We start from the raw sequence: 24,266 nt of genomic DNA, 5'->3' as shown, positions 1-24,266 counted from the left end.
TAGCCTGTCTTGAGTCTTGCATTCTCATTACAATACTAGTAAGTTTTGTGGAATAAATTTTTAAGGGTGTGACAAACTAGGCATGTAATCCTGATACAGGAGAGAGTGGATTTTTAGCTATTGTATTGCATGGTACATAGCTTTTGTGTTTTAAGTTCAGGTGTTTTGTGTTCTGAAAATGTTGAAGTATCGTTTAAAGTTCTTAACTGTTTATTAGGTAATTTGGAGGGTAGTATGTCTTCTTGAGTATTATTGGTGTAACATCTTAACACGACAGTCTAATTTTTCCCTCTTCTGTACCTGTCTCTTTACTGATTCCTTGCCAGTGATCTTTAGTTACAGAATGGCCTCGTTGCCAGTTAACTTCTTTTTTATTTCTGCATCATCCCCTTTTTTTTCTTTTCCTCCATCATCTTTTCCTGCATCATCCCTTCCTTATTCCCCGCATGCCTTGTGCATTTTGGCATCTCTGTTAATGCTTCAACTGGACGGGTAGTGCCAGCATAGGCCCCACAAATTAATAAGATATAAGAATGGGTCAAGGACTGGCATGGAGTCAGTTTGATCCATCAGTCTAGAAAAGGTGAGCACATCACAGTGTGGAAGGACAGCAGATGAGATAGTCCACTGGTGGATACTTAGAGATCTTGGCTTCAGCTCCATGCATTGCAGCATACTTCCTTTCTGTAAGCAAGTAATTTAGTATGTTTGTGCAGTGGAATAGTGTTAATGTGCTTGAGCAAGCTTTGAACAGGCTGGCCAGAGTGCTGAAACAGTCCTGCTGCAGCAGCAAAAAGCGAATTTACTGTATGCTGCTAATATGTTTCTGTTAGCCGAGCTGTCTTATTTAAAATTTTTTTGAATACCTTGTATTTTGCAATACTTCTACATCTCTTGTACTTGCGCTTGTTGGTACGGTTTTAGGTAGTACATCATCCTCAGCTTGAGGCAGAGAGGAGTGCTCTGATGCACTTGTACTACTGTGATACACCAGTGACTGATGGATGGGGTTATTCTGGGGGACAAAGCTGACAACTCTCACTATGAGCTGTTGTGTGCATTTGCTGTGCACCAGCTGTACTCATTATCAATGGCTTACTCTTGTCATAGTGCTGTTGGGCATATTTGGAATATATCTTTGTCTCCCTCCCTCCTTGAGATAGGATAATAGGATTTATTACTTTTTTCCCTGGGGCAGGGGGAAGTAGTGTCCACATTTGCTTCTAAACTCTGATTTATATGGGGAGAAGGAACAGCTTGGCTCTCTCAAATGGGGAGAAGGAAAATATCTCTCTCTCAATATGGGGAGAAGGAAAAGCATGGCTCTCTCAAATCTGGGCCCTCATCTGGGAACACCTGAAGAGGGGTGTGATCTTACAGATCCAAGTACACTTAGATCTTGCTTTGGTATCAGAGTCCTCACTTTTCATTTAACTTCCCTCTCGCTCTAACCATTCCTGCATGGTATTGCTACCTCTTAGTTGTCCTGTAACAATAACAGACATACATGAGCCTTTGACTAATGAAGAATATAGTAACATGATCTGCAGTGAGCATGTTGGATCTAGCTGGCCTTCACTTATACTAGCTTTCAGCAGAATATCGAATTGAGGTGATGGTTTCTCTATTTAAAATCAGAGCACACTATGATATAGGTCCGAAGAGTTGAAAAGACTGAAATTCTGGATTAAGGTGGTGGTTGACAATTTAGTCTCATGGAATTGTTTCATTGTGAATATGAAACTCTCTACTGTACAGTGCTTGTTGAAGGAGTGTTTTCTTTGTGTGCAAATTTGCTGTCTGCTATTGATGATCTCCAAATTGATCGGTGCTGCTCATGGGAACGAACGCACCCCAGCTCTTGGGAACTCTGCTATGTGTCTTGCCTGATACATACTGTAAGAGTAGGCATAGCTCATTCATTCCTTCTTCAAGGAGCACAGCTCCTAGTGTCTGTTAAATCTCTCTGAGATTCAGGTGAGCAAATCAGCTAATAGAGCTAATGAAAGTGGAAAAAGTGTAGGGGGCATCCAGGTGAGTTTGGGGACAGAGGCAGGGAGGAACAAACAAGAATGAGCCACTAGGTTGGCTCAGTCACTCACGTTGCAGTTTCTTGAAATACGGGTTAGCTGAATTCCTCCTCTCCACCTTCTTCCATTATTTAACTTGCAAGCCCCAGTGCTTGTCTCTGAGCTGCATTAATTCACCAACATGACAAAAAAACCTTAACTCAGCAAAAAACTGGGGAGTGTTCTGATCTTTTAATGCATCAAATAAACCATGGAAGGGTCTGATGAGGTTCAGAGCAAACAAGCGTGCTCTTCTAATGCCACAAACAATTAGGTTGGCTCAGTTGCCTGTTAAGTTGTGCCCTCAGACTTTACGCATCTGTTGTGTGAAAACTTTTCCTTGTTTTGCAGCTTTATATAAAACACTTTGCTTTGTGTTAATTATACAACAATCTTCATAAAGCTATGATTCTAGGAGATTTCCAGCTTTGCAGAGGTCTTGCTTGTGACATGGCACTGTTGTTGAATGTGGATGCGTGATTGGTAACAATGTTTAAATACAAATACTCCCTCCCTATTCATATAGGGGAAATAGGCAATTCCCTACTTAACTAGGAGAAGTTACTTCTGCTATTTGAGGCTAGGAAGCCCATTCCTATTGAAGCTTGTTGTAGTGCTTTCTAAATCATATGTACTGTAAGAAACAAGTATCATAAAACACCTTATTATCACAACAGCTGTTGTTTTTCTGTTAGTGTTTGAAAAAGGCTGGGTTTTATATCCAAACACTTGGAAAAGGGGTTGTAGGAACATTGTATAGGATCTGCACAGGAGATTACATTTTCTCATGGGTTAATATAGGATATGGAGTGATCTCTAGGAACTAAGAACCATCATAAATATTGCCACCATCCCACTGCATCAGCTGCACCTCTTTGAACTTACTTTTGTTGTCTGATACTCAGTGACATAAATAAAAACAGAACTGGAAGCATTAAAGCCCTATGGTACTGAAACAAGAAACTCTGATGCCTATGGCTCTGCTTAGGTGGGAGGATAAAAACAAACTTGTAGTGGCTGTTAACAGACTTCAGAACTATGCTTTGATGCTAAGTGATAATTGCTTTGTAAAAATGTCCGTTAATCCACATTTGCCATGGACTCCGTTCTCCATGGACTCTGTACACCCTCTTCTGCTTTTAGCCGTGCTCGTATTCCCTTTAATTCCTCTCATCCTTGATTTTCACTTGGCTTTTGGCACACAAAAACACATAGCTTCTAAAGTGTGTTTTGAGCACTTCACATTAGGAACCTTTTACTCCCTTAATATTTCTTTAAAGAACATCGATCAAGTTGCTCAGAAAGCATAATTGTGTATTACTGTCTTCAGTGTGCAATTTGGGGATTATTACTGAGTTCCAGTAATGGTTATCTAAATGGAAATGTAGCAACACACCCTATACTTATTCTCTTGTTTTAAAGATGTGTAGCTTATGTCTTATAAATGTAAAACTTTTAACTGTACAGGTTAATTGTTTCTCAAGTGCATAAAGCTGTTCAGTTACAGGTACCTGTAAAAGGTACCTTTTACAGCTCCTGCAAAACTGCCTGAAGCTTTTGGAGGCAGTCGTACGCGTAATATTCAAAACTGAGCTACTCTGTTTTTTTAAGGCCAGTCAGATCCTGTAACAATAAGCAGGAAATACTTTTATTCTGGTCTTTCGTCTGTGTCTGTATTTGGGTCTCTGCGGCTTCTCACTCTTGAAAGTAAAATTCAAGATAATAACAATAATGGATTATTTTTCAATACTTCTTCCTTTTGTTGAAAGGGTTTTAGGTGCTATGGCTGGATAGCTCAGATATGAGTTAAGAAGTCCACCATGGCAAATAGTTGGAGTTTTTTGCTAAACACTTTTTTTTTCCTCACAGCATATGCACAATAGTGTCTCCCTTCCTCCACAAATAGCTGTATCTTGTAAACTTGCACTTTGCTCAAGTAGCTTTAATCTGCACTGAAATAAGCAGGGTAACCTGCCATGCCCAGCACACTTCAGGACAAATGTCATAGATTTTAGAGCACTTAATGAACATTAATGTTATTTAAAAAAAAAAAAAAAAGGAAAAAGTTGCTGCATGAGTTATCAAAGACCAATTATATACAAAAGAGCTAAATATAAAAATCTCTACCTCCTGTATATTTTTAGGCTGATGTTTCTTTACTGCTTTGCTGACATCTTGCAGTACAATGGCATCATTTATCCTCCAGGCAGTGTGGAGATCGTTTATGTTTAAACGACAATTCTTTGAAGTGTTCCAAAAGGCATCTTTTTACCTTGAGTGTCTCCTAGGGGTGCAGGGTAACTTCTGTGTAGTAGGGCTTGAAGTAAAGAGGGAGAAATGAGAATGATGGATTCTTTTAATGGATTTTTGAACAAACACATTAAGACACAACTTTGCTACTGCCTCCAGTCATCTTTAGCATCTTGTTTCTCAGCTGCTACCTGGAGAAACAAATGTGTAAGATGTGTAACTGTATAATTATCAAATCATTAGTCTGTTTAGCTTATGAACGTTAAACTAGATGATGACAGATTAGTCTGTCACAACTTTCTGTCTAATTCAGTAGCAGCGATGGCTAGGGATATTACATTGTGTTTCTCTCCAGAGCAAGGTTTCATCAGTTCCGGTAGGCACAAAGTGATTTGCTTTGTGGGGAAAGCTAAATCTGAACGACAGAGCGATTAAACATGTCTTCAGTCAATTACTTCAGTTTTGTTTAAGAGTGCTGGATAGGAGAAAGAGACAAGGGAGAATGGGAAGGGAGGAGTTGGGTCTGTGGGTAGAGGACAGTAGGACATGAAGGGGGATGGCAGAAAGATAAGATAGATGGGGGGGGTTGTTTGTTTGGTGGTTTTTTTGGAGTTGTTTGGGGTTTTTTCCTGAACCTGCTGCTGTTGGTGGTGGTGAACTGATGGTCTCCAGTCACTAATGAATGGGCAGCGTTCCACCAGAAACCAAATGTGTGACTAGTTAAGGTGAGAGCCATGTCGGTTGTTGTATGTGTTTCAGATTTTTTTTTTTAAACAAATTTCAAAGTGCTAAGTGCTAGTAAGGATTATTAGGAGTTCTCAATTAAAATGCTAATAAAATGGAGAAACTTCCGCTTACAATAGGAAGCAAATGCTCTTGTAACACAGAAATGATAATAGGAAGAATCCAGTTACATTAACAATGTTTGGTATTCCTAAGCACTGGATTCCCAAATCACTGGGCTAAAATAGTATTTTGAGAACGCTACGTTTAATACATGGTCAATTTTTTCCTGACTCATATGAAGCTAAGTACAGATATAATTTGCATTTGCTCTCAGCATCGTCTTTTTATAGTCTATTACCAGACAGTGCTACTTAAACATTGAAGTTGCTCTGTAAGAGGACTGTGAGGCTCCGAAGCAGTAATTAAAGATCAGCCAGACTCTCCTTCTTCAAAAAGAAGCTTTGATCTGGATTTGTATAATTGAATTTAAAAAGAAGAAAAGAAAAAAAAAAACCTCCAAGCCAAAAAACAACCCTCAAAAGTTAGTTTTTGTTGTGCTTTCTGAGCATTTCTTTTGTATCTGAACGGGTTTTTTTATTTGAAGCTTTTAAAGCTTCCTGCAGCAACTGTGATCTTAATCTTAAATGAAATTCTTGATGTGGCAGTGTTCAAACCTGACCAGGTGGGTCGCAGAATACATGTGAACAGGCTTGGTACCAAGGAGCTGATGTTCAGTATTTTGCATGAAGGAAAGAGTTCTTAAACTTAGACTTTTATGATTAGTGGAGATGGTGCCTGACACTATTCCCAGGGCAGTGCCTGCAACCCCCTTGTTGCTGCCCTGAAGAACGTAGAAGTGTCCCATAGAACTTAATGGTGACATGGATGATGATAAAATTAAATTCTCCATACCTTCTCGTTCCAGCAAGGAAAAGACCCTATTGTCAGAGAGTGAAACAACGCAAGGTACCCATTTGCCACTTAGAAATGGGAGGAAGAAGGAAGGAGGATTTGTATCTGAGCCCTTAGACTGCAAGAACAGTAACAGTAGACCTCATGGTATACTTTGTGTTTCTTCAACAATTTCTGAGGGTGGGCAGGATTTACAGTTATTTTCATTCAGTTAATATGAGAATGAAGTCACCACTAATTAAAGTTAAATAAAACCACTACTAGTGGTAGGGAAGTTGCACCTACTTCCACGGTTGCTTTGTCTTCTTGATTTCTGGTTGCCTGGGTAAATACCTACTAGGACTCAGTGCACAAGCAGACAACTGCATCAACTCCACAAAACTATTTACTTCTGCAGGTGCTATATATGGTCTTGTAGGCATTTTTCGTCTGGCTTTTTGGGTGGAAGATGAGGAATGTATCTGGTACTCACAAAATTGTGTCACTATATGCAGGGAAGGGATGGAGGGGTGGAAATATTTAAAAGAACAGAGCTCATCATGAAGAATAAGAAGATTGGTGAATAACTCTGTAATAAGGAAGTGTTTGCTAGTACCTGCTATAGCGGGGGGGAAAAACAATTAAGTAATTCTTGTGATGACCAGTCACCCTATGTAGCCCCTAGGTCTTTCTGTTTTGCTGGAAAATGGCCTGATACAATCTGACATAACTAAAATAATGAGGAAATTGCTATGTTTGCTATGTATTATCTTGCAGGGATAGGAAGCTGAAAATATTTGTGTTAAAAGGAGCACTTCTTGCAGTTAGATGTGGTTAGAACACTTAGCTGAATAAACAGACTACATATGGTGTATCATCATTGAGAAGATGCCTTCAACTGGTATATTTGCTGCATGTTACTATGTTTACTTTTCTCCGCAGCCCTTGTTCTCTCCAAATTCCTATAGGGTCTGGGTTCTGTTACTTCAGTTTCCTGGAGTTCTTCAGGAGAATTGTGACATCTCCATGATTAAGCCAACTAGGATGATTCTTGCTACCATGGGCTGCTCCCAGTGTGGAAGTGGCTGCAGTAAAGGCTGATATAGCTCCAACCTGAAGCCAGGCTGTGTATCAACTGGAAATGACCCATACCACAAGCATGCTTTGATTGTGGTATAGGCTCAGGCTTCATGTGGAGTCTTTTTTTTTTTTTTTTTTTTTGTACCTTTTGAAGCTTTGAGGAATTAGCAATAGTTTTAAGAGAGCTTTGAGTGAAGAATGGTAGACGAGGTTGTCATGTTTGAAACCCAGTTTGTGACTAACTGTGCATGAGGTACACACAGCTTTGAGTGTAGTGTTCCTAGTTCTTCAGCTCAGGACTGCAGCCTGGGCTGTACTTGGGCGTAGAGTTCAGATGGTCCTTCCACTGCAACTCAGTTGCGTTCCACAGGCTGAACGTCAAGTTAAAGGTGGCCAAAGCTCATGATTCATTATTCAAGTTAAGGGATTTTACCCATAAACAACTGGGGTGAAGCTGTCACGTTCTGCCTCTATGACCTTGTTGTAGGTTAACCCTGGTGGGCAGCTAAGCACTACACAGCCACTTGCTCGCTTCCCCTCCCACCCCCAGTGAGCCAGGGAAGGAGAAAGGAAGAGTAAAAGCCAGAAAACTTGTGGGTTGGGATAAAAATTGTTTAATAAGCAAAGGAGAAGTAGAAGAAGAAAGAAAGAAAAAACAAAACAAGTGATGCAAAGGCAATCACTCACCACCTCCCACAGGCAGACCGATGCTAAAGACCAGTTCCTGAGCTAAAGATGGCTAACTTCCTTAAAACCCCCCTCTTTTTGCTTTTCATTGCTAAGCATGACGTTATATGGCATGGAATATCTCTTTGTTTAGTCGTCTGCCTGGTTGTGTCCCCTCCCAACCTCTTGTGCACCCCCAATCTATTGACTGGGGGGACAGAGTGAGAAACAGAAGGCCTTGACACTGTGCAAACACTGTTCAGCAATAACTAAAACATTAGTTTGTTATCAGCATTGTTTTGGTCACAAATCTAAAACACAGCACCATACCAGCTGCTATGAAGAAAATTAACTCCATCCCAGCCAGACCCAGTACAGGTCTGTAATTATAACTCTTAGATATGTAATCTTCACTACTTGTAGCAAATATTGTTGGAGTTTTGACAGCAGTGATTGCTGGTCACTGAAGCAGTGAAAAATATATGCAGTATGTAGTCTTGAGAATCTACGTGTGCCACCTAGGACATAAAAAGAGAGCAGATAATGCTGTGGGGTCTTGTCAGACCTACAGCAACGGTGTCTAAGGCTGAGTTTTGGAGTGATGTGAATCTCAAATTGATCATTACTTCAGGCTGTACTTTCAGGAGTTGGTAGGGGCCAGGCCTCTTATTGTAGCTCTCTTAGCTGTTCTGCAATAGTCCAGCTTCTTTCTATTGCTCTAGTTAAATACATACATGCGCCATTCTGGCTGTGTTATTTGGGTTGTTTGTTTTTGTTTTGTTTTTTTTAAACACATCCAGTAACATTCAGTGAGGTTTCATTTGATTCTTTGACCAGTTGCTGTGTAGGAGGGAGTCTAATGTATCTGAGTCTGTTTGAAGTATGATGGAAATAATAACAAATTCTACTGTACTCCCTGCACAGATACTGAAACTTTGTAGAATCTTTTGTTTTTCTTTAAAATACAAAGCAGGCTAGTCAACAGCAAGTTATGCCCATCATTCTGCTATTTCATGTGACCCAAAATTCTTGTAGTGAAATTTTTGTTATGTTTTCAGGTGTACTGTGAGTATGGGATGGTACATGTCCTTTCAGAGAAGGGGAGCAGCAAAGGAAAAGACTACTGTATCCTCTTCAACTCTCAGTGGGCCCATTTGCCACATGATCTGGGTAAAGCTGTAAGTACCTAGCCAAGCAATGACAGAAGAATGTATTCAAAAGTGCCTTTGTTACAGGGAAACTTCTGATTTCTAACTTGGATTAGTAGAATTTGAAGCAACTACTTTTTTTGCTCTACTTAGAAAATATTTTTATCTGTTAAGATCACCCTAGGCAGTGCTATCTATGATGGCAATATTCTTTTCCAAGCAGCATGCAGAGGTAATGACTATTTCTGGTTCAAAACAAAAAAATCTTCCTTTTGCACAACATGGTCAATTAAATGAAAATGGTACTTACCTGTGGTTGGAAAGGAGTTTTTGTATGTCAGTATGATACAAAGTGATATCACGTGGCCTTGCTAATATAATGCTTTCTCAGTGGTTCATAGTTCTGTCAAGTGTAAGAATAAGTGGTCACAAACTGTGTCAAGCTTTTTCTGCATTATCCAAAGCTGTATGAGCTGACAATTGAGACAATTCTTCACTGTCTTTATCCATGAGAAAAAGTTACTATCACTGAATGATGAAATTAGCAAATGCACTTTGAATGAGCTACTAATTGGGGAAGATGTGGCGTAGTTGACTGATGCTCTGTTCACTTTATTCATTGTATTCCTTAATCTACCAGTTGGGTGCTACACAGAATTATTAATGCTCCTTATCAATGTATAATCGAATCTTAATTACCTGTGGTGGATTTATTGCAACTGCAGATTACTCCCTAGATACATAGATAGCTCAGATGCTGCAGCTGCCTTTGCCTCATGTAGACCCAGTTAATAAACTCTTGCACTTGACCTGACTCTGTGTAGCGTGAAGTCAGCGCATGTATGCACTGCATCCCTTTGCTTCCGTAGCAGAAGTGGGAACGCAGAAGTGCATGAAGCTGGTTTGAGAAGCTTAGGGTCTCATTCGACTGGATCCAGGCAGACTTCCCACAGAGTCTAGGGTTTGTGAGAGCTGGGCACTGTATTGTAGACATCTTGTTTTAACCAGTCTCAGGAAGATTCACTGGAGACATATTTCAGTAGTTCTGCAGGACCTAATGTAGTCCAGAGTAGCTTGCACTGAGCTGAAACTGAAGCACTCAACAGGTTCTGACCTGCCTTCCACAGAGCACTTGGGTTGCCTCTGCTATGTCCCTTGCCTATCCCTGTTTCCTTCCTCAGCTCTCCCTCTGCCTTTCCCTTCCTTCACATTCTCCCTCCTTTTCCTTCCTTCCAGTACTCCAGCAGTACAATTTATTAACTGAGGTGATGCAGTGCACCAACCTGAGCTTGCTCTGCATTTGTGTTGTGCTCTGATAGAGCTGATAAGCTTTCCTGAAACCTGGACAACCAGGAGGTGTGTGTAGAGACATATTACTGTCTCTAAAGTAGGCGCCAGGTTGGAGACAGCAATTTTCTGAATAAGCTTGGAGCTACTAACAGCTTGACCCTTGCCTTTCCCTCCTAAAACAGTAGAGTCAGTTATACAGGTATTTGGTATTGTATCATGTACCTGTGGATTTCCAATACAAGGTGTTACATGTGTCAGCTTCTCAGGTTAAAACTTTACCGTGACACTTCTCAAACCTAACAGCTCAACTCTGAGCAAGAGTGGGGCTGTGACCTGCTTCTGTTAGCACAGCTCACACCAAGAATCAGTTATTTGGTAGATAATTGCATTTTTCAGGTGACTTGCAAATAGAACTGGGCAAAGATTGTTGTTTAGGTTTTGCAAGGAACAATTTATGCTGGTGTTATTTCTAAAACCTTGAAATGTCTTTGGGATGTTCCTGTGTAAACATACCAGAGTAGATGTATTTGGGTCTGAGGAGGGCCAAAATTAAGGAATTGGGGCAGACCTGCAACATCTCTGAATCGCAAGCAGTGAGAGAAGCAGCTTAGAAACCGGTATCCAGGTGCTTAGGATCCAAAATCTCAGCTAACTGGATATGGTTTCAAAATGGAAGTTTATTTTTGTTGCCTATGCTTTTGTACTTCGCCCCAGCCTGTGTTTGTTTTTCAGCTTGCCGCTCAGTGTTATAATTGCTAGGGTGTCACATCGCTGTACTCATCCTGCATCCTGGATGCGTGCATCAGAACAGCAACAGTGCTGAAGAAAACAAATGCAAGTGCAGATCATAACCCAACTTTTATTACCAGCAGAATTCTGTACAATAAGGTGAAGCAAGGCAGGACCCTACGTAATAGAGAGGGCAGCACTGTTTCAGCTTTCAAGTTTCTCTGAGAATACTCTATCACTCCATTACTTGAAAGTTCTAAATTACCCTTTAGAAACTGTGTTTTCTGCTCTTGACTTCTTTTATAATTTTATTTTATATATATGTATTTAACTAATTTCTTTCTTTTCAGTCACTCTTGCAACTGCAGGATCAGACAGCATCTGTTTTGTGTTCTCCTTCTGATGTACCTGATGGGGGATTTAATAATCAAATCCCTATGGTGATGCGAGGGAATTGCACCTTCTATGAGAAAGTGAGGCTTGCTCAGATAAATGGAGCTCGTGGGCTGCTCATTGTTAGTAGAGAGAGACTGGTAAGTCTCTTTCTGTCTTTCTATATTGCTGATACTCCTCTGATGTTAGATACTGTCTTGTTTTCAGTGCTCATTGCTGGTATTTGATGCTCCTCTTTAAAATAGATAATATGTGTGTGTGTTTATGTGTGTACGTACATTGCATAGCTATGTGTGGAAATAATACAGCTGAAGGAAGGATTAATGAAACGAGAAGGTACTCAAATATTTAAGTAGGAAGAGTGCTGCATAGATCCCATGTAACATTAAAGTCAAGGGCTCAGAATTATACTTATGAAATACTGGAATCAAAGAAGGTTGGTTTCTTGACTCATACTACTACCTTCAATGAGATCTATAGCACAGTGAATCTAGTGCTTTAGATTCAGCTGAAGCATCACCAGTGTATGTTTTGTAAAATTAGTAGTTTTGAATATAGTAGTCAATACTAGAGGCACACATCAGTCATAAAACCATGACCCTGATGTGCAAAAGATACTGCTTGAAGTTTGGTTGTTGCATTTTGCTGTTACAGTCTTTAATGACTTATGTTTTACTGGAAACAGGCATACATTCTGACTTTGAGTTTTTGCTGTCGTTATTTTCCTTTCTAGAATATTTTCCAAACTAACAGAAACAGAACTTTCAACTTTAACCCTTTTGAAGTAGTAGAAGTATTTGCAGAAATGAATATATTCTTACCTGATCTGAACTATCTTTCAGGTTCCTCCTGGGGGTAACAGGAGTCAATATGAAGAAATTGATATTCCTGTGGCTCTGCTCAGCTATACTGATATGTTAGATATTGGCAAGGTAAACTCTATACTAAATGCTCTGATTCATATTATCTCATTTAAATGAGTCATTGCTCAACAGTATTTGAAGTCCATCTTAGGAGCTTTGGTTCTGTAGAGACTTGTACTCATGAAGATTGCATTATTATGTTTTGAAAAAAATGCAAATCTCTTGGGAGGTTATTTCTCATCTTCAGAATAAAATAAAAATGGACCCTGGTGCTGTAAATAAATATCACTAATAGTAGAGCCAATAGGTTGCTCTTAAGTATTTATAATAAAGCCTGATTCTGAGGATCCTTAGTGAAAACTAAATAACTGAACCTTTGCTAAGGTAGCTTTTTGGAAGTTCTTCATAACTTGTGCTTACCTCCACAGAGTTTTGGCAGCTCAGTGAAAGGGGCGATGTATGCACCAAATGAGCCTGTGCTAGACTATAACATGGTAATTATATTTGTCATGGCTGTGGGGACTGTTGCAATTGGAGGATACTGGGCAGGAAGCAGAGATGTGAAAAAGTGAGTAACTGGAACGTATTATGTCAGTTTTCTTGTATTTTTCACAGAAAAAAAACCCCATGGTATTTATCTAAAGATCACCTGGTAGCTCTGCTGATGAGGTTTGGAGACTGTCTATATAACCAGAATGGGAAAATGCTGATGTGACATTTGGAAGGCCCTGAGCCTTGTATTGGCTTTGTCACTGTATGAAATTATTAGAGTATAATTTGCATGTAGAGTATTTTAGTATTTTGCCTTGTCAAAGGCCAAACATTTGAAAAGCTCGGAAGGAAAATTGGATAGTAATAGGCTTCCTATTAGGGCTTTTGCAAAAATCCACCATAAAAATCTTTTGTTTAAAAAAAAAAAATTGTTTTTACTAGTATAGTGCAAAACAAACTGATTAGATGGCTAACACATACTATGTTTATTCTGAATCTTTTATTGAAATGTTGTGGTTACTTTTTGCCAGTAGGTGGAGTTGGGGGGAGGAGGTCATCTGTGCCACACTTAGTTCTAACATTTACTTTATATACACCACCTGGCTTTAGGATTTCTTCTGAAGTCAGCAAGTTATTCTGCGGTAATTTTCAGGCTTCTGTTGAGTTGTTAGTGAATGAAAAATACTACTCTTGATAAACTAATGCAGCAATTACTGTTTTATGCATCGTTATATCTGATGTTCATGCATCCATGTAAAATGTGGAGTTCCACTGACTTGAGTGGAAACCAGTGCAGGCATTGGTGTCGTGTCACGTTTTCCAACCCCATGTAGTTCTTGCTGAAGAATTCAGTGCCCTTTTATATTTTGTTGCAGAAGGAATGGACTGATTATAGCCATGTTACTCTTTCAGGCGGTACATGAAGCACAAACGTGATGATGGGGCAGAGAAACATGATGATGAAACAGTTGATGTGACTCCAATAATGATCTGTGTATTTGTTGTGATGTGCTGCTCAATGCTGGTCCTCCTTTATTTCTTCTATGACCACTTAGGTACTCTTAAAGTTGTATTTGTATTGATACATCTTCAATATCACAAGGCTGCCATCATTTAAAGAACACTTTTACTGTGAAAAGAACTATGAAATGGCTGTCTTCTGCCAGGTTTCTTCATCCCAATATGACTTAAAACCCTGTAAGAAAACCCACTGAGTAGATTTCTATACCTACTTTTAGTGAGGTTGCATTAGGTGATCATAGAGCTTCTTTCAAATGTAAAAGCCTATTAAGTAGATACTTAATGTCTTCTACCTTTTATTTTTGTCAAAGGTGTTCTCAAACCTATACTTGTCTTTCTATTGTTGTTCAATTTGAAGTTAAGTTGTGGGATCCAGGATCAATTTTTTTATCTTTATAAAGATGATATGTTTCTACTGATTGCTTATCAAGTTGATTGACAAAAGAACATGAGAGCCTAATGCACTGGAACTTCCATCCTCATATTTCTGAGGAAGTTATGAAAGATGCATCCCATCTGTATTAATTCATTTTGCTACTTAGTGATTTTAAGAGTTCCCTTATAACGCTCATGTATACTTATAATGAGAAGATAAACACTTCACCATAAATTGCCTTTTAGGTTTATGATTTAATGACTTTAAGAATATTAGCACAGAGGTTTTGATTTGTTGAAGTAGCTATTACATAAAGTACACCTCAGTAAAATGAGCTAGAATTAGATACTTAAAGAGCATAAATCCAATCAACAATCATTTGAAGTCTCTGAATTTAACTTTCACTGGTGAAATGTAAGCCTTATTTCTCATTCAGGCTTTTTGATTGTCTGTTGTTTATTCAGCCGGGATATGAGAAAAAGCATCTCTTACCTTATCCTACTTGGACTTACTACTTTTTCTTTCTCAGTCTATGTTATCATAGGAATATTCTGCCTGGCTGCTTCAATTGGTCTTTACAGTTGTCTGTCTCCCTTTGTAAGAAGATTCCCCTTGGGAAAGTGTAGGTATGTGGCAACTTCTAAATTTTTAATAGGTGAAATTAATTTTTTATAATGTTGGGTAGGTGTGGGATTTACAAGGTGGTTTCATACTTCAAAATGTTTATAAAGGAGGAGGGTAACTACAGAGACAACTGTAGCTTTGGTGTGTTTCATTTTCAGAATCCCAGACAACAACTTGCCTTATTTTCACAAGCGTCCCCAGGTCCGGATGTTGCTATTGGCGGTATTTTGTATCTCTGTGAGCGTAGTCTGGGGAATCTTCAGAAATGAAGATCAGTAAGTGTCTATTTTAGTTTCTGTGCTAGAAATTGTAATATGCTTTATAGTATAAGTAACTGACATCTGTGGAAGCCTAAACTTATCCGGAATTTAGGAGTGACAGGAAAGAAACTAGAGACTTGGGCAGAAATTCTTAGTTGTTCCTTATGTACTTAACCTTTGTCTTGTTGATTTAAGTTACAGAAAACTGTCCCTCGTTAAGCTTGAATTTCTCTGAGTCCCAGTCCATATTCTGATCTCTTTGGCTTAACACAGCTTTTCAGAAGTGGTATGGAAAGTTGGACACAAGTTGTCTAACTTATTTCTTCAGGTGATGGTCTGCATGTGCATTTGCTCAGAAAGAATAAGAGCTGTGAAGATTGTCAGATCTTTAGTTTCTCTCAGCTGTCTGGTATGAGTAAAATTCTGTGTGTCCAGTATTGCTGTGGTACCTAATTATAGCATGTTCTTCTTACGGCTTTTGTTAGAGGGTGGGGTTTTTTTGTTTTTTTGGTTTGGTTTTGGTAACAAAAAAGTTACTCCCTACCTCACTCCCAGATGCTCCAGTTTCCCCATACATACATGATGTGTTCATCTTTTGGTCCCTCTATCAGGGATTCTGTGTTGGATCTGAAATGCTGGCTTGTGTTTCTGCTGATGGTACCAAAGATGTCTTGCTTATGCTTTGAATGCCTGTTATTGCCTTTGTGGGGTCCATTTTCTGTATTAAGGCTGTGGATCATTCACTGACAGAACTGATAAATCCAGGAAGCATCAACTCTGAAACACCTTTTAGAGAAATAAGTGTCAATCTGAGGAGTACAGAAGTACTGTAGAGCTATTCCAACCTGGGATATTTAGAACTAGGAAATCCATTTTCTGCCTCAAAGCTGGAGTGGACCTGAGTGTCCCCCTGCACAAAGCTCCATCAGCAAGTGCTCAGGTATTGATCACAACAGCATAATCTCTCATCTGCATCTAGACCTTAGTGATTTTAGGGAAACCTTAGTGTTTCGTATCTCAAAACCTATTTCTGTTTGATCCTAGCAATCAAGAGTAAAGCAAAGAGCCTTGGTACTTCTATATCTAACTTGCAAAACACAATCAAGAAATAGTCCCAGTTGTAGGCTTCCCTCAACACACAGGGGTGTACACATATACACAGGCCAGAGGATCCCAGCGCTTCCTGTTTTGGTACCCACTGACCTCATTCAGCCAGTTTTCAATCCATCTCACTGTCTGCTCATGCAGCCTGTACCTCATCAGTTTCTCTGAGGATCTTATGGGAGATTTCAGTGGATAGCCTTACTGAATATCCCCACTGCTCTTCCCTCATCTATCAAACCAGTTATTTCATTGTAGAAGGTTATCAAGTTGATCAAGCACAACTTCCCATTTGCAAATCCATGCTGACAACAATGTTGATTTCAAGCAAGTACTTCTAATAAAGTTTTCTGTCCCAAACAGGTCCTTAGTGAGAACAAGGCTTGGTCTGACTTTCCTACTGTTTTTTTTTTTACCCTCCTCTTTCTTAGGTGGGCCTGGGTTCTGCAAGATGCTTTAGGAATCGCTTTCTGTCTTTACATGTTGAAAACAATTCGCCTGCCTACATTTAAGGTATGAAAGTTAAACAGATGTAAAAAGAGGATGTTTGCCTGTATATAGTTGAACAGAGGAGCCACTTGGAGCCAATGGAGTACATTGGCTTGGAAGTGCACTTCCATTCATATGTAGCTGGGAAAAGAAGTGATGTAATGAGTATAATGTAGACCAATAAGTGGCATGTGATTGTTATGCATGGTGTTTGGTAACTTAAAGTTCTGTAGAGTGTTGACTACTAATAAACCACACACTCACTTGTGGGTTTTTTGGGGGGAGTTTTTTTGTTTGGGATTTTGTTTTTGTTTGGGGTTTGGTTTTGTTTTGTTTTTTCAAATTTGACACACAATTGATGGATCGTTCTGGTGCTTTTTTCAAATCTTTCAGAACTTATTCAATATCCTAAGATAAAAATCAGTATTAGTCATTTAGTTGCTCCTTAGGCAGCTCTTCAAACTCTGTTTCAAGTTATCTTCACCTATAAATTTGTTTCCCTGGACAGATTGGCCAAAGTAATATGGCTGCTGTTTCAAGCTATGCCTAGCATCCTCTAGAGAAAATGCAGACCTTCTTAATATTTCCTAACAAATTGAAACGGCACCATCTCCAGATTTTACAAGATAAAGAATTTTAGGGACTAACATGTAATTTTGTGTTATAAGAATTACTTTCTTTTATATGGTGCATGTGAGACCCAATTCCTCCATCTAAAATATTTAGGAATTAAGAAAAATACGTGGGTGACTTGTTTTAGTCCTTGTTAGCTTTTGCCTTGAATAGTCTTAAGTTGCTAATTATTCTTTGCTGTTTACTAATGCATAGTATGCAAATACCAAGTATCTTGTCTCTTCCTTCAGGGTTGTACCTTGCTCCTCCTGGTTCTTTTTGTGTATGATGTATTCTTTGTATTTATTACACCTTTTCTAACAAAGGTAAGTAAAGTACTTCTCTCGTGCCTGCTGCTCAGAGTAAAGTGTAATGACCTGTTTCTCTGTGTGTTCCTAAATGATCCCGGACCTGCTGAGTGAAGTGCTGATTTACAATTTTCACCTTTTTTTCTTTAGACTGGGGAGAGTATAATGGTGGAGGTGGCTGCAGGCCCATCTGATTCTGCCACTCATGAAAAGGTATTGTATGTAGTCTGAAAATATGGCACTAACTTTCAGCTATTACACTTTCAACTTCTCTAAAATTCAAAGACCACAAAGCTGAAATGGAGATGCTAGTCTGAAAAGAATTTAGTGTGGAAATAAGCACTCCTGAGCTCTCTGGAAATCTACACTGAACACAGCGGGCAAAGCAGACTTTTAGTGGTTCATCACAACAGCTTTGGTCTTCCTTTATCTTGCTTTAAAAGGGTTTCAGTATAAGGAAGCTGGTTAGCTCAGCTTTACAAAAACACATGACCATATTTGTAAATATAACATGTTGCTAATGAAGCATATCCATTTTTACCTGAAGAGATAAAACTTACATGATCAGTCTGTCTCTTCCCCCTTCTCCCCTGTTTTGATAATTGCTTTATGAAAAGCTGAAGCTATAGGCAAAGGAGAGAAACATGAATTGGAGACAGAAAGAAAACAGAAGTCAGTATTCAGTGGTTCTATACCATTTGACAGCAGCCAGCTGCATGCAGAGCTGTACAGCATGATGTGGCTGACTCGGGGAGGAAAGTACGTGAGGTGTAGGAGGATAGTGAGATACAGTGTGCAAAACAAATAAGAAATGAATCTGCAGGAAAACTGGCTTTGTTAATTTAAGGATGTTGGGTCTGTTTTCAGCAATGAATGTAATACTGTTGCATGGGAAAATATAGAAAAGAAAATAGTTGTTTGCAGGATGAACTACAAGTGGATCAATCCATACAATCCATACTGATTTCTTTAACTTCTTAAGTTCTTGTCTTTTGTACCCCTTAAGTTTCAGTTTTATGCACAGAATGAATGTATAGAAAAATAATGATAATATAAGTAGATAAAATTATTCTGGCACTAACATAAGAAAAGAAAGAAGATAAAAGAAAGTTTGTTTAATGTACTGTATTAAAGAGAATACATGTTTGCAATGAACCTTGCTGTACTGTGCCTCAACATTGCAAATTATGTAATAGGAACACTTGGGGAAAAAAAGTCTTTAAAGTGATTTGAAAAATCACTTTTTAAAATTATTCAAGTCTTTACTCTTTTGAGACTTTTATTGCAACCAGTAGAATGAAATATAAATAGTTATTTCTTCTGCATGTGGCAGCTTACCTAAATTTTTTACGTTCCTGCAGTTAAAGCAGAGTTGATACCCTATTGCATGTGAGGACTTTGAAATTAATATAGTTTTGAGATGTCTGTTGTGCAGAGTTGTCTTGGCTGTTTGTCTTTAGCAAGTATTTCATCACTTCTATCTTAAATACATTTTGTTAGTTGTTAGTAATATTAATAAAATATTTTAAACATAAGGATCTATAATGTAAAAAAAAGATACATTTGCTTTATTTGAAGTCTGTAGTCTCAGTATAACAGGAACAAGTTCTGGTAGATGGTGTCAGTATGTAGAGAAAACAGCTTTTCATAAGGCATATGTGTCTCTCGTACCAAGCTCCCAATGGTCCTGAAGGTTCCGCGACTGAACTCCTCACCGTTGGCTCTGTGTGACAGGCCTTTTTCTCTCCTAGGATTTGGAGACATTTTAGTTCCAGGTATTTCTTGTTTAGCATGTTAAGAATTTTACTTGTTGCACTGTCATATTAGTTTATTCCTCTTGTACTTCTGCTTCAAGTAGGGAGTTTGATTTGCCTTCTATAAACCTGATAAATTTGTAAGTGTATCTTTTATGTTCTTTTTTCCTGCACTGTTCACTTTTTCCATAAGAAATTAAATGCACATTAATCTTATGGTTCAGTTTCACATGCAGTGATGTCAAGAAATGTAGAGAAATCTCGAGAGTTGATTTAGCAACTCATTTTATAGTATAAAACATGTTTAATAGTGTGGTGATAGAGGATATTATTTGTCCATTTGCACATGATTTGAGTACACACATACCTGACCACTCAAAACTTCATAATTTTGTTAGTCACACAACATCCAGTGTTTCTACCACACCTTCTCTCAAATTTGACTTCAGATATTATGTAGAAGTATGCCTGGCACCACTGCAGGTGAAAACAAGTATGTATCTTCTGGCTTTCAGATTTCTTCTGAGAAATCATTTGTTTTTCTTGTATTTTTGGGAAATATGAACTGTCATCCCCATCCGTGTGCCCTCCCCCCACCCCCCAACCTATAATAGGTATAGTCATTAACCATAAATTTCTACCATCTTTGCTGGGAGCTGGAAGGGATGAACTTACTTGTTGTGAACACTGTATTTTTACAGCTCTCTATTAGGGATGGGGTGACGTTTTGTATCTAGGATCTGTGTAGATGTTAATTTTATTATTGGAGTGCTTCTGTTGTTATCATATAACTGTTTTGTAAGCTGTGCAGCCTCCTGAATGATGCTGTCATAGCACTTAAACACTGGGGTGCCCAAGTAAGTGTCGGGGAGGGGGGGGAAGCTTAAAAGTTCCTAGATAATTTGATGATTTTGTGTATCTTAATGCATGAATGGGTTGAAAGCATGTTGTAATTGTTCTTTCCTTTCCTAGGCTTACTGGTAGCCTATTGCCATAGATTTGATATTCAGGTGCAGTCGTCCAGAGTTTATTTTGTAGCCTGCACAATAGGTACGTATAACAGTGACACTTGAACACAATACCTACAGGAGTTGCTTCCTTTGAAAGCATACCATTGATCTCATATTACATAGTTTGGGGGTTTGTATTATTATTCTCCTTTTATTATTAAACAGAAATGTTTTAGCAAAGTACTTCCGAGACTAGACCTTCCATCACCAAGTTATCTGATGTCATTTTCCTGAGCTGTTTTGTCTGCCATATATAAGGGGAGCTTCTTGTTACCATGGTTTGTCTCACTATAACCCTTACAGGTACTCTGTCTTTATACATGCTTAGCTACTCATTCTGGTTTCTTGATTCATGAATCTTTGAGTTTATTGCATATGAGAATTCAGGGATATCTTCCTTTGACTTTGTTCTTAACTTTTTGTGTATTCTAAAAATCCGTGACCTATGATGCAATGAATTACATTATGATGGCTGTAACACCTCCAAATTAGTCATCGTCTTCAGTTTGTAGAATCCACAGTGTTACATGCCATGGACGACCAATGAATAGGTTTTTACAGATTTCTGTTGGCTTTGTTACAAAGTATTTATGCTAGCAAAGACTTAAGATGCTTGCAGTTAATGTCATGAAAAATTTTCATGAAAAACTGCTTTAGAAATTCTTTTGAAAAAATATCTATGTTCTTGGACACTTATAGCAGGGTTAGAGAAATGCTTTTATTTCAGTGTACCAAATCTTAAATAACTTCCTCTCATATATACTTAAATGGAAGTTTTGTCTTACCTGGTACTTTCAAAACATGTTTACAGAAATTGATAGGAAAATGTTGTATCAACATTGCAGTGTGCTATTGCAGCAATGAAACCTAACCACATACAGGGCTGTGTTAGCAAGATTGAGTCAGCAGTATGAGAGAAGTGATTATTCCGCTCAACTTGGCAGTTAAGACCGAGTCTGGAATACTGTATCTAGCTTGGGGATCCCTGGTGCAAGACCAACATTGACATACTGGAGTAAATCCAGTGGAGACCATCAAGATGGCTGAGGGCTGGAGCACATGATTTTAAAAGAAGAGAAGGCAAAGATGAGATTCTGTTGCTGTCCACAGCTACCTAATGTGAGGGTGCAGAGAAGACAGACAGACGTTTCTTACAGGTGCACAGGGATAAGATGTGAGGCAATGGACTTAAGTCACAAGAAGAGATATTTCAACTAGATATAAGGAACTCTCACTAATAACATAACGTGCCCTGAAAAAAGATTTTTGAAGAATTGTAAAAATGTGTTGAGTATTCTAATCATAGAATCATTTAGGTTGGAAAAGACCCTTAAGATCATCGACTCCAACTGTAAACCTAACACTACCAAGTCCACCACTAAACCATGTCCCTAAGCGCCACGTCTACACTTCTCTTAAATACCTCCAGGGATGGTGACTCAACCACTTCCCTGGGCAGCCTCTTCCAATGCTTGACAAGCCTTTCGGTGAAGAAATTTTTCCCAATATCCCATCTAAACCTCCCCTGGTGCAACTTGAGGCCGTTTCCTCTCGTCCTGTCGCTTGTTACTTGGGAGAAGAGACCGACCCCCACCTCGCTACAACCTCCTTTCAGGTAGTTGTAGAGAGCGATAAGGTCTCCCCTCAGCCTCCTTTTCTTCAGGCTAAACAACCCCAGTTCCCTCAGCCGCTCCTCATAAGACTTGTGCTCTAGACGCTTCACCAGCTTTGTTGGTCGTCTTTGGACGTGCTCCAGCACCTCAATATCTTTCTTCATCTGGTTCCTGAATAAAAATCAGTTGGATTTAGCTTCATTGTTCTGAAAATGTAATTGAAAATAATTACAATATGAGATCCTAGCGGCTTCTGTTCTACTTAATTTTTGCAGAATATATGCAGAAATTAAATAGAAAGTAATAACAAATTATAACATACAGCTGGCTTGTTTGGTTTTTTTAGTGGTGTTGCAGGATACTAAGAAACAGCCAAAGCCAAGCCAAACAAGAAGCACATGTTATAATGGTCAAAATAATTGTCTGTATCTGTTGAATTCATAAATACAGTATGAGGCACAATATTTCATTTGTTTATTTTGCCTTTCTCAAACTGCTTAAGGCAATGATTTAATTGCACAGTATGGACTAGGCCGATCACTACTTTCACAACATGTTATTATCAATAGAAAGACTGTAGTATCTCTGTTAAGTAAAGCACTATTCCAAGTTTACATTGTGTATATAATACTTGTGTCTAAAGAGGCCTGAAAAAATTCTGGAGATGTTGTTTTACATATTACTTGAAAAAAGTTCCTGTTAGAATGCTCATCTAGCTAATTATTTAGTTGTTCTTGAGCAGAGCTATATCTGAATAACTGGTTTTTGCTGTGTTTGTTTCCTTCCAGCATATGGCATAGGCCTTCTTGTGACCTTTGTTGCCTTGGCATTGATGCAGATGGGCCAGCCCGCTCTCCTCTACTTGGTGCCCTGTACTCTTCTCACAAGCTTTGCTGTGGCTCTTTGGAGAAAGGAGCTTGCCATGTTCTGGACGGGCAGCGGCTTTGCGGTGAATACCAGTTTGATATGAGTGTCTTCAAGAAATACTAATATTATAAAAACCTAACTAGAATTAAAGTTGAGTAAGATATTGCAGTATTATCAAACAAAACCAAAGATTTTTGTTTTGCTTGATTGTTTGCTTTTTTACATATTTTTTTTTGCCTCAATAAGGTTTTCTTTTTTAATGTTTATGGCCACTTAAACTGGCTAGTGAAAAGTAAAGTAGACCTTGTCTATCCTTCTTGATTCTGCCATAATTTTACTGGTTTGATCTCTGTTGAAAGTTATTGTTGTTATTATTGTGAGTAAAATATTAAGATATTATATAAAATATAATGTTTTATAATATTGTATAAAATATATCCTTAAAATATTTTTCTTCATATTTTTTCATAGCCTATTGCTTATGAAGGTAGAAATCTAGTTCAATATAGTAAATTATCACTTTGTTTCACTGTGGTACAAGTGAAATTAATTAGATTCCAAAAGGAGTAATTTCTATCATGATGCATGATTATAATTTTGAATAATTGCTTGAAGGGCAAATCTATCAAGCTAGAGGTTCCCCCCAGTGAGTTTTATTTTGTTATTCAACTATTTGTGATAACCTTCACAACTTTCCTCTAGAGAACTGAATTTAATTGTTTGAAAAGTATTTGAGATCATCTGAAATGTGATGGAAAAGCTGCCAGTTGTCATACACTGATAGTAAAGGTAGGCAAAACCAGAGAACGACGAAGTGCCAAAGTGCTGTTTGCGTGTTCCTGCGTAATCAGCAGAGCGCATCTGAAATCAGCGAGGAACCATCAGGCAGAAAGTAATTAAACACATTTCTGGAAGAAAAATCCATAAAACACAATGACAGGACAACTGTGTATGCATGTGTCCACTACTGGAGAATGATAGCGGAGATGATGGACCTTTAATCTTCATCTTGTATGACCATCACTCCTGATAACTGGACACAGTAATTCCTGCTTTCCATCATTCTGACTGTGATCTTCCATTTACAGAAAGACCTACCTCAGCCTCCCTTGGTGATAGCTCCTGTCAACTGCCCTGAGCTTCCCAAAGATACCAATGTACCAGCCTCTCAACAAGACACAGAACAAATGACCAGTCCTACCCTCCATGTGAAGGAGCTGCATGGCCCCACCTCAGCTGCAGAGGAGCTGGCTGATACTGACACAAAGACGGACCGGTCAGAAATTTCTATTGCACAGAGTGAGGAACCAGCTGGTCAGAATAAGGACAGCCTTGAAAGCAAATGCCTAAATGCAGAGCAAAACCAGCTGGAATAAACGATGTGATAAGAACTCCTTATTTTCCCTCACAAACATATCCATGTAAAACCAGTATATATTTAGGACTGGTTTAGTAGTGTTTGCGTTCATTGAAGAACCTCACTGGGAGTCTGATCATCAAATCCAACAACGAATGTTCTGCCTCCAGCTTCGGTACAGCTATACACTTCAAACATCCTTCTGAAATATGGTGCTCTACAAGGGTTCTGATGTATGGATTTCAATGATCATTTTATTAATGAATGCCTTTGTTCCA

The 24,266-nt window shown here is 38.7% G+C and overlaps 2 protein-coding genes across 2 annotated transcripts in view; one reads left to right on the top strand and one right to left on the bottom strand.

Annotated features, from left to right (window-relative positions):
• Positions 1 to 8,425, bottom strand: part of LSM7 (LSM7 homolog, U6 small nuclear RNA associated (S. cerevisiae)) — a 13,705-nt gene extending 5,280 nt beyond the window's left edge. The window contains exon 1 of the mRNA XM_009323028.1: positions 8,417 to 8,425. Coding sequence (XP_009321303.1) covers positions 8,417 to 8,425 — 9 coding nt within the window. The remainder of the gene's footprint in view (positions 1 to 8,416) is intronic.
• Positions 8,426 to 8,743: 318 nt separating this feature from the next.
• Positions 8,744 to 24,018, top strand: SPPL2B (signal peptide peptidase like 2B). Its single transcript, XM_009323000.1, has 14 exons — positions 8,744 to 8,860; positions 11,200 to 11,382; positions 12,085 to 12,174; positions 12,534 to 12,673; positions 13,510 to 13,652; positions 14,523 to 14,619; positions 14,776 to 14,892; positions 16,410 to 16,491; positions 17,331 to 17,405; positions 17,538 to 17,600; positions 19,063 to 19,162; positions 20,114 to 20,191; positions 22,553 to 22,781; positions 23,720 to 24,018. Exons 1-13 carry the CDS (start codon positions 8,759 to 8,761, stop codon positions 22,732 to 22,734), a joined length of 1,452 nt encoding a protein of 483 aa, XP_009321275.1. The 5' UTR covers positions 8,744 to 8,758; the 3' UTR covers positions 22,735 to 22,781; positions 23,720 to 24,018.
• Positions 24,019 to 24,266: the final 248 nt, after the last annotated feature.

This window comes from Pygoscelis adeliae, unplaced genomic scaffold, assembly GCF_000699105.1.
Source record: "Pygoscelis adeliae isolate BGI_AS28 unplaced genomic scaffold, ASM69910v1 Scaffold284, whole genome shotgun sequence".
NCBI classification, from domain to species: domain Eukaryota; kingdom Metazoa; phylum Chordata; class Aves; order Sphenisciformes; family Spheniscidae; genus Pygoscelis; species Pygoscelis adeliae.
The sequence above is the reverse complement of the archived record's forward strand: the minus strand, read 5'-3'. Positions and strand labels throughout refer to the sequence as shown.

Bases quoted from the DNA above. Each gene is read 5' to 3' on its own strand.
- SPPL2B (XM_009323000.1), top strand. From the start codon at position 8,759: ATGGTACATGTCCTTTCAGAGAAGGGGAGCAGCAAAGGAAAAGACTAC. The intron at 14,893-16,409 runs GTAAGTGTCTAT...CCTCTTTCTTAG, and splicing joins ATCTTCAGAAATGAAGATCA to GTGGGCCTGGGTTCTGCAAG. The intron at 17,601-19,062 runs GTATTGTATGTA...TCTCGTACCAAG, and splicing joins ATTCTGCCACTCATGAAAAG to CTCCCAATGGTCCTGAAGGT.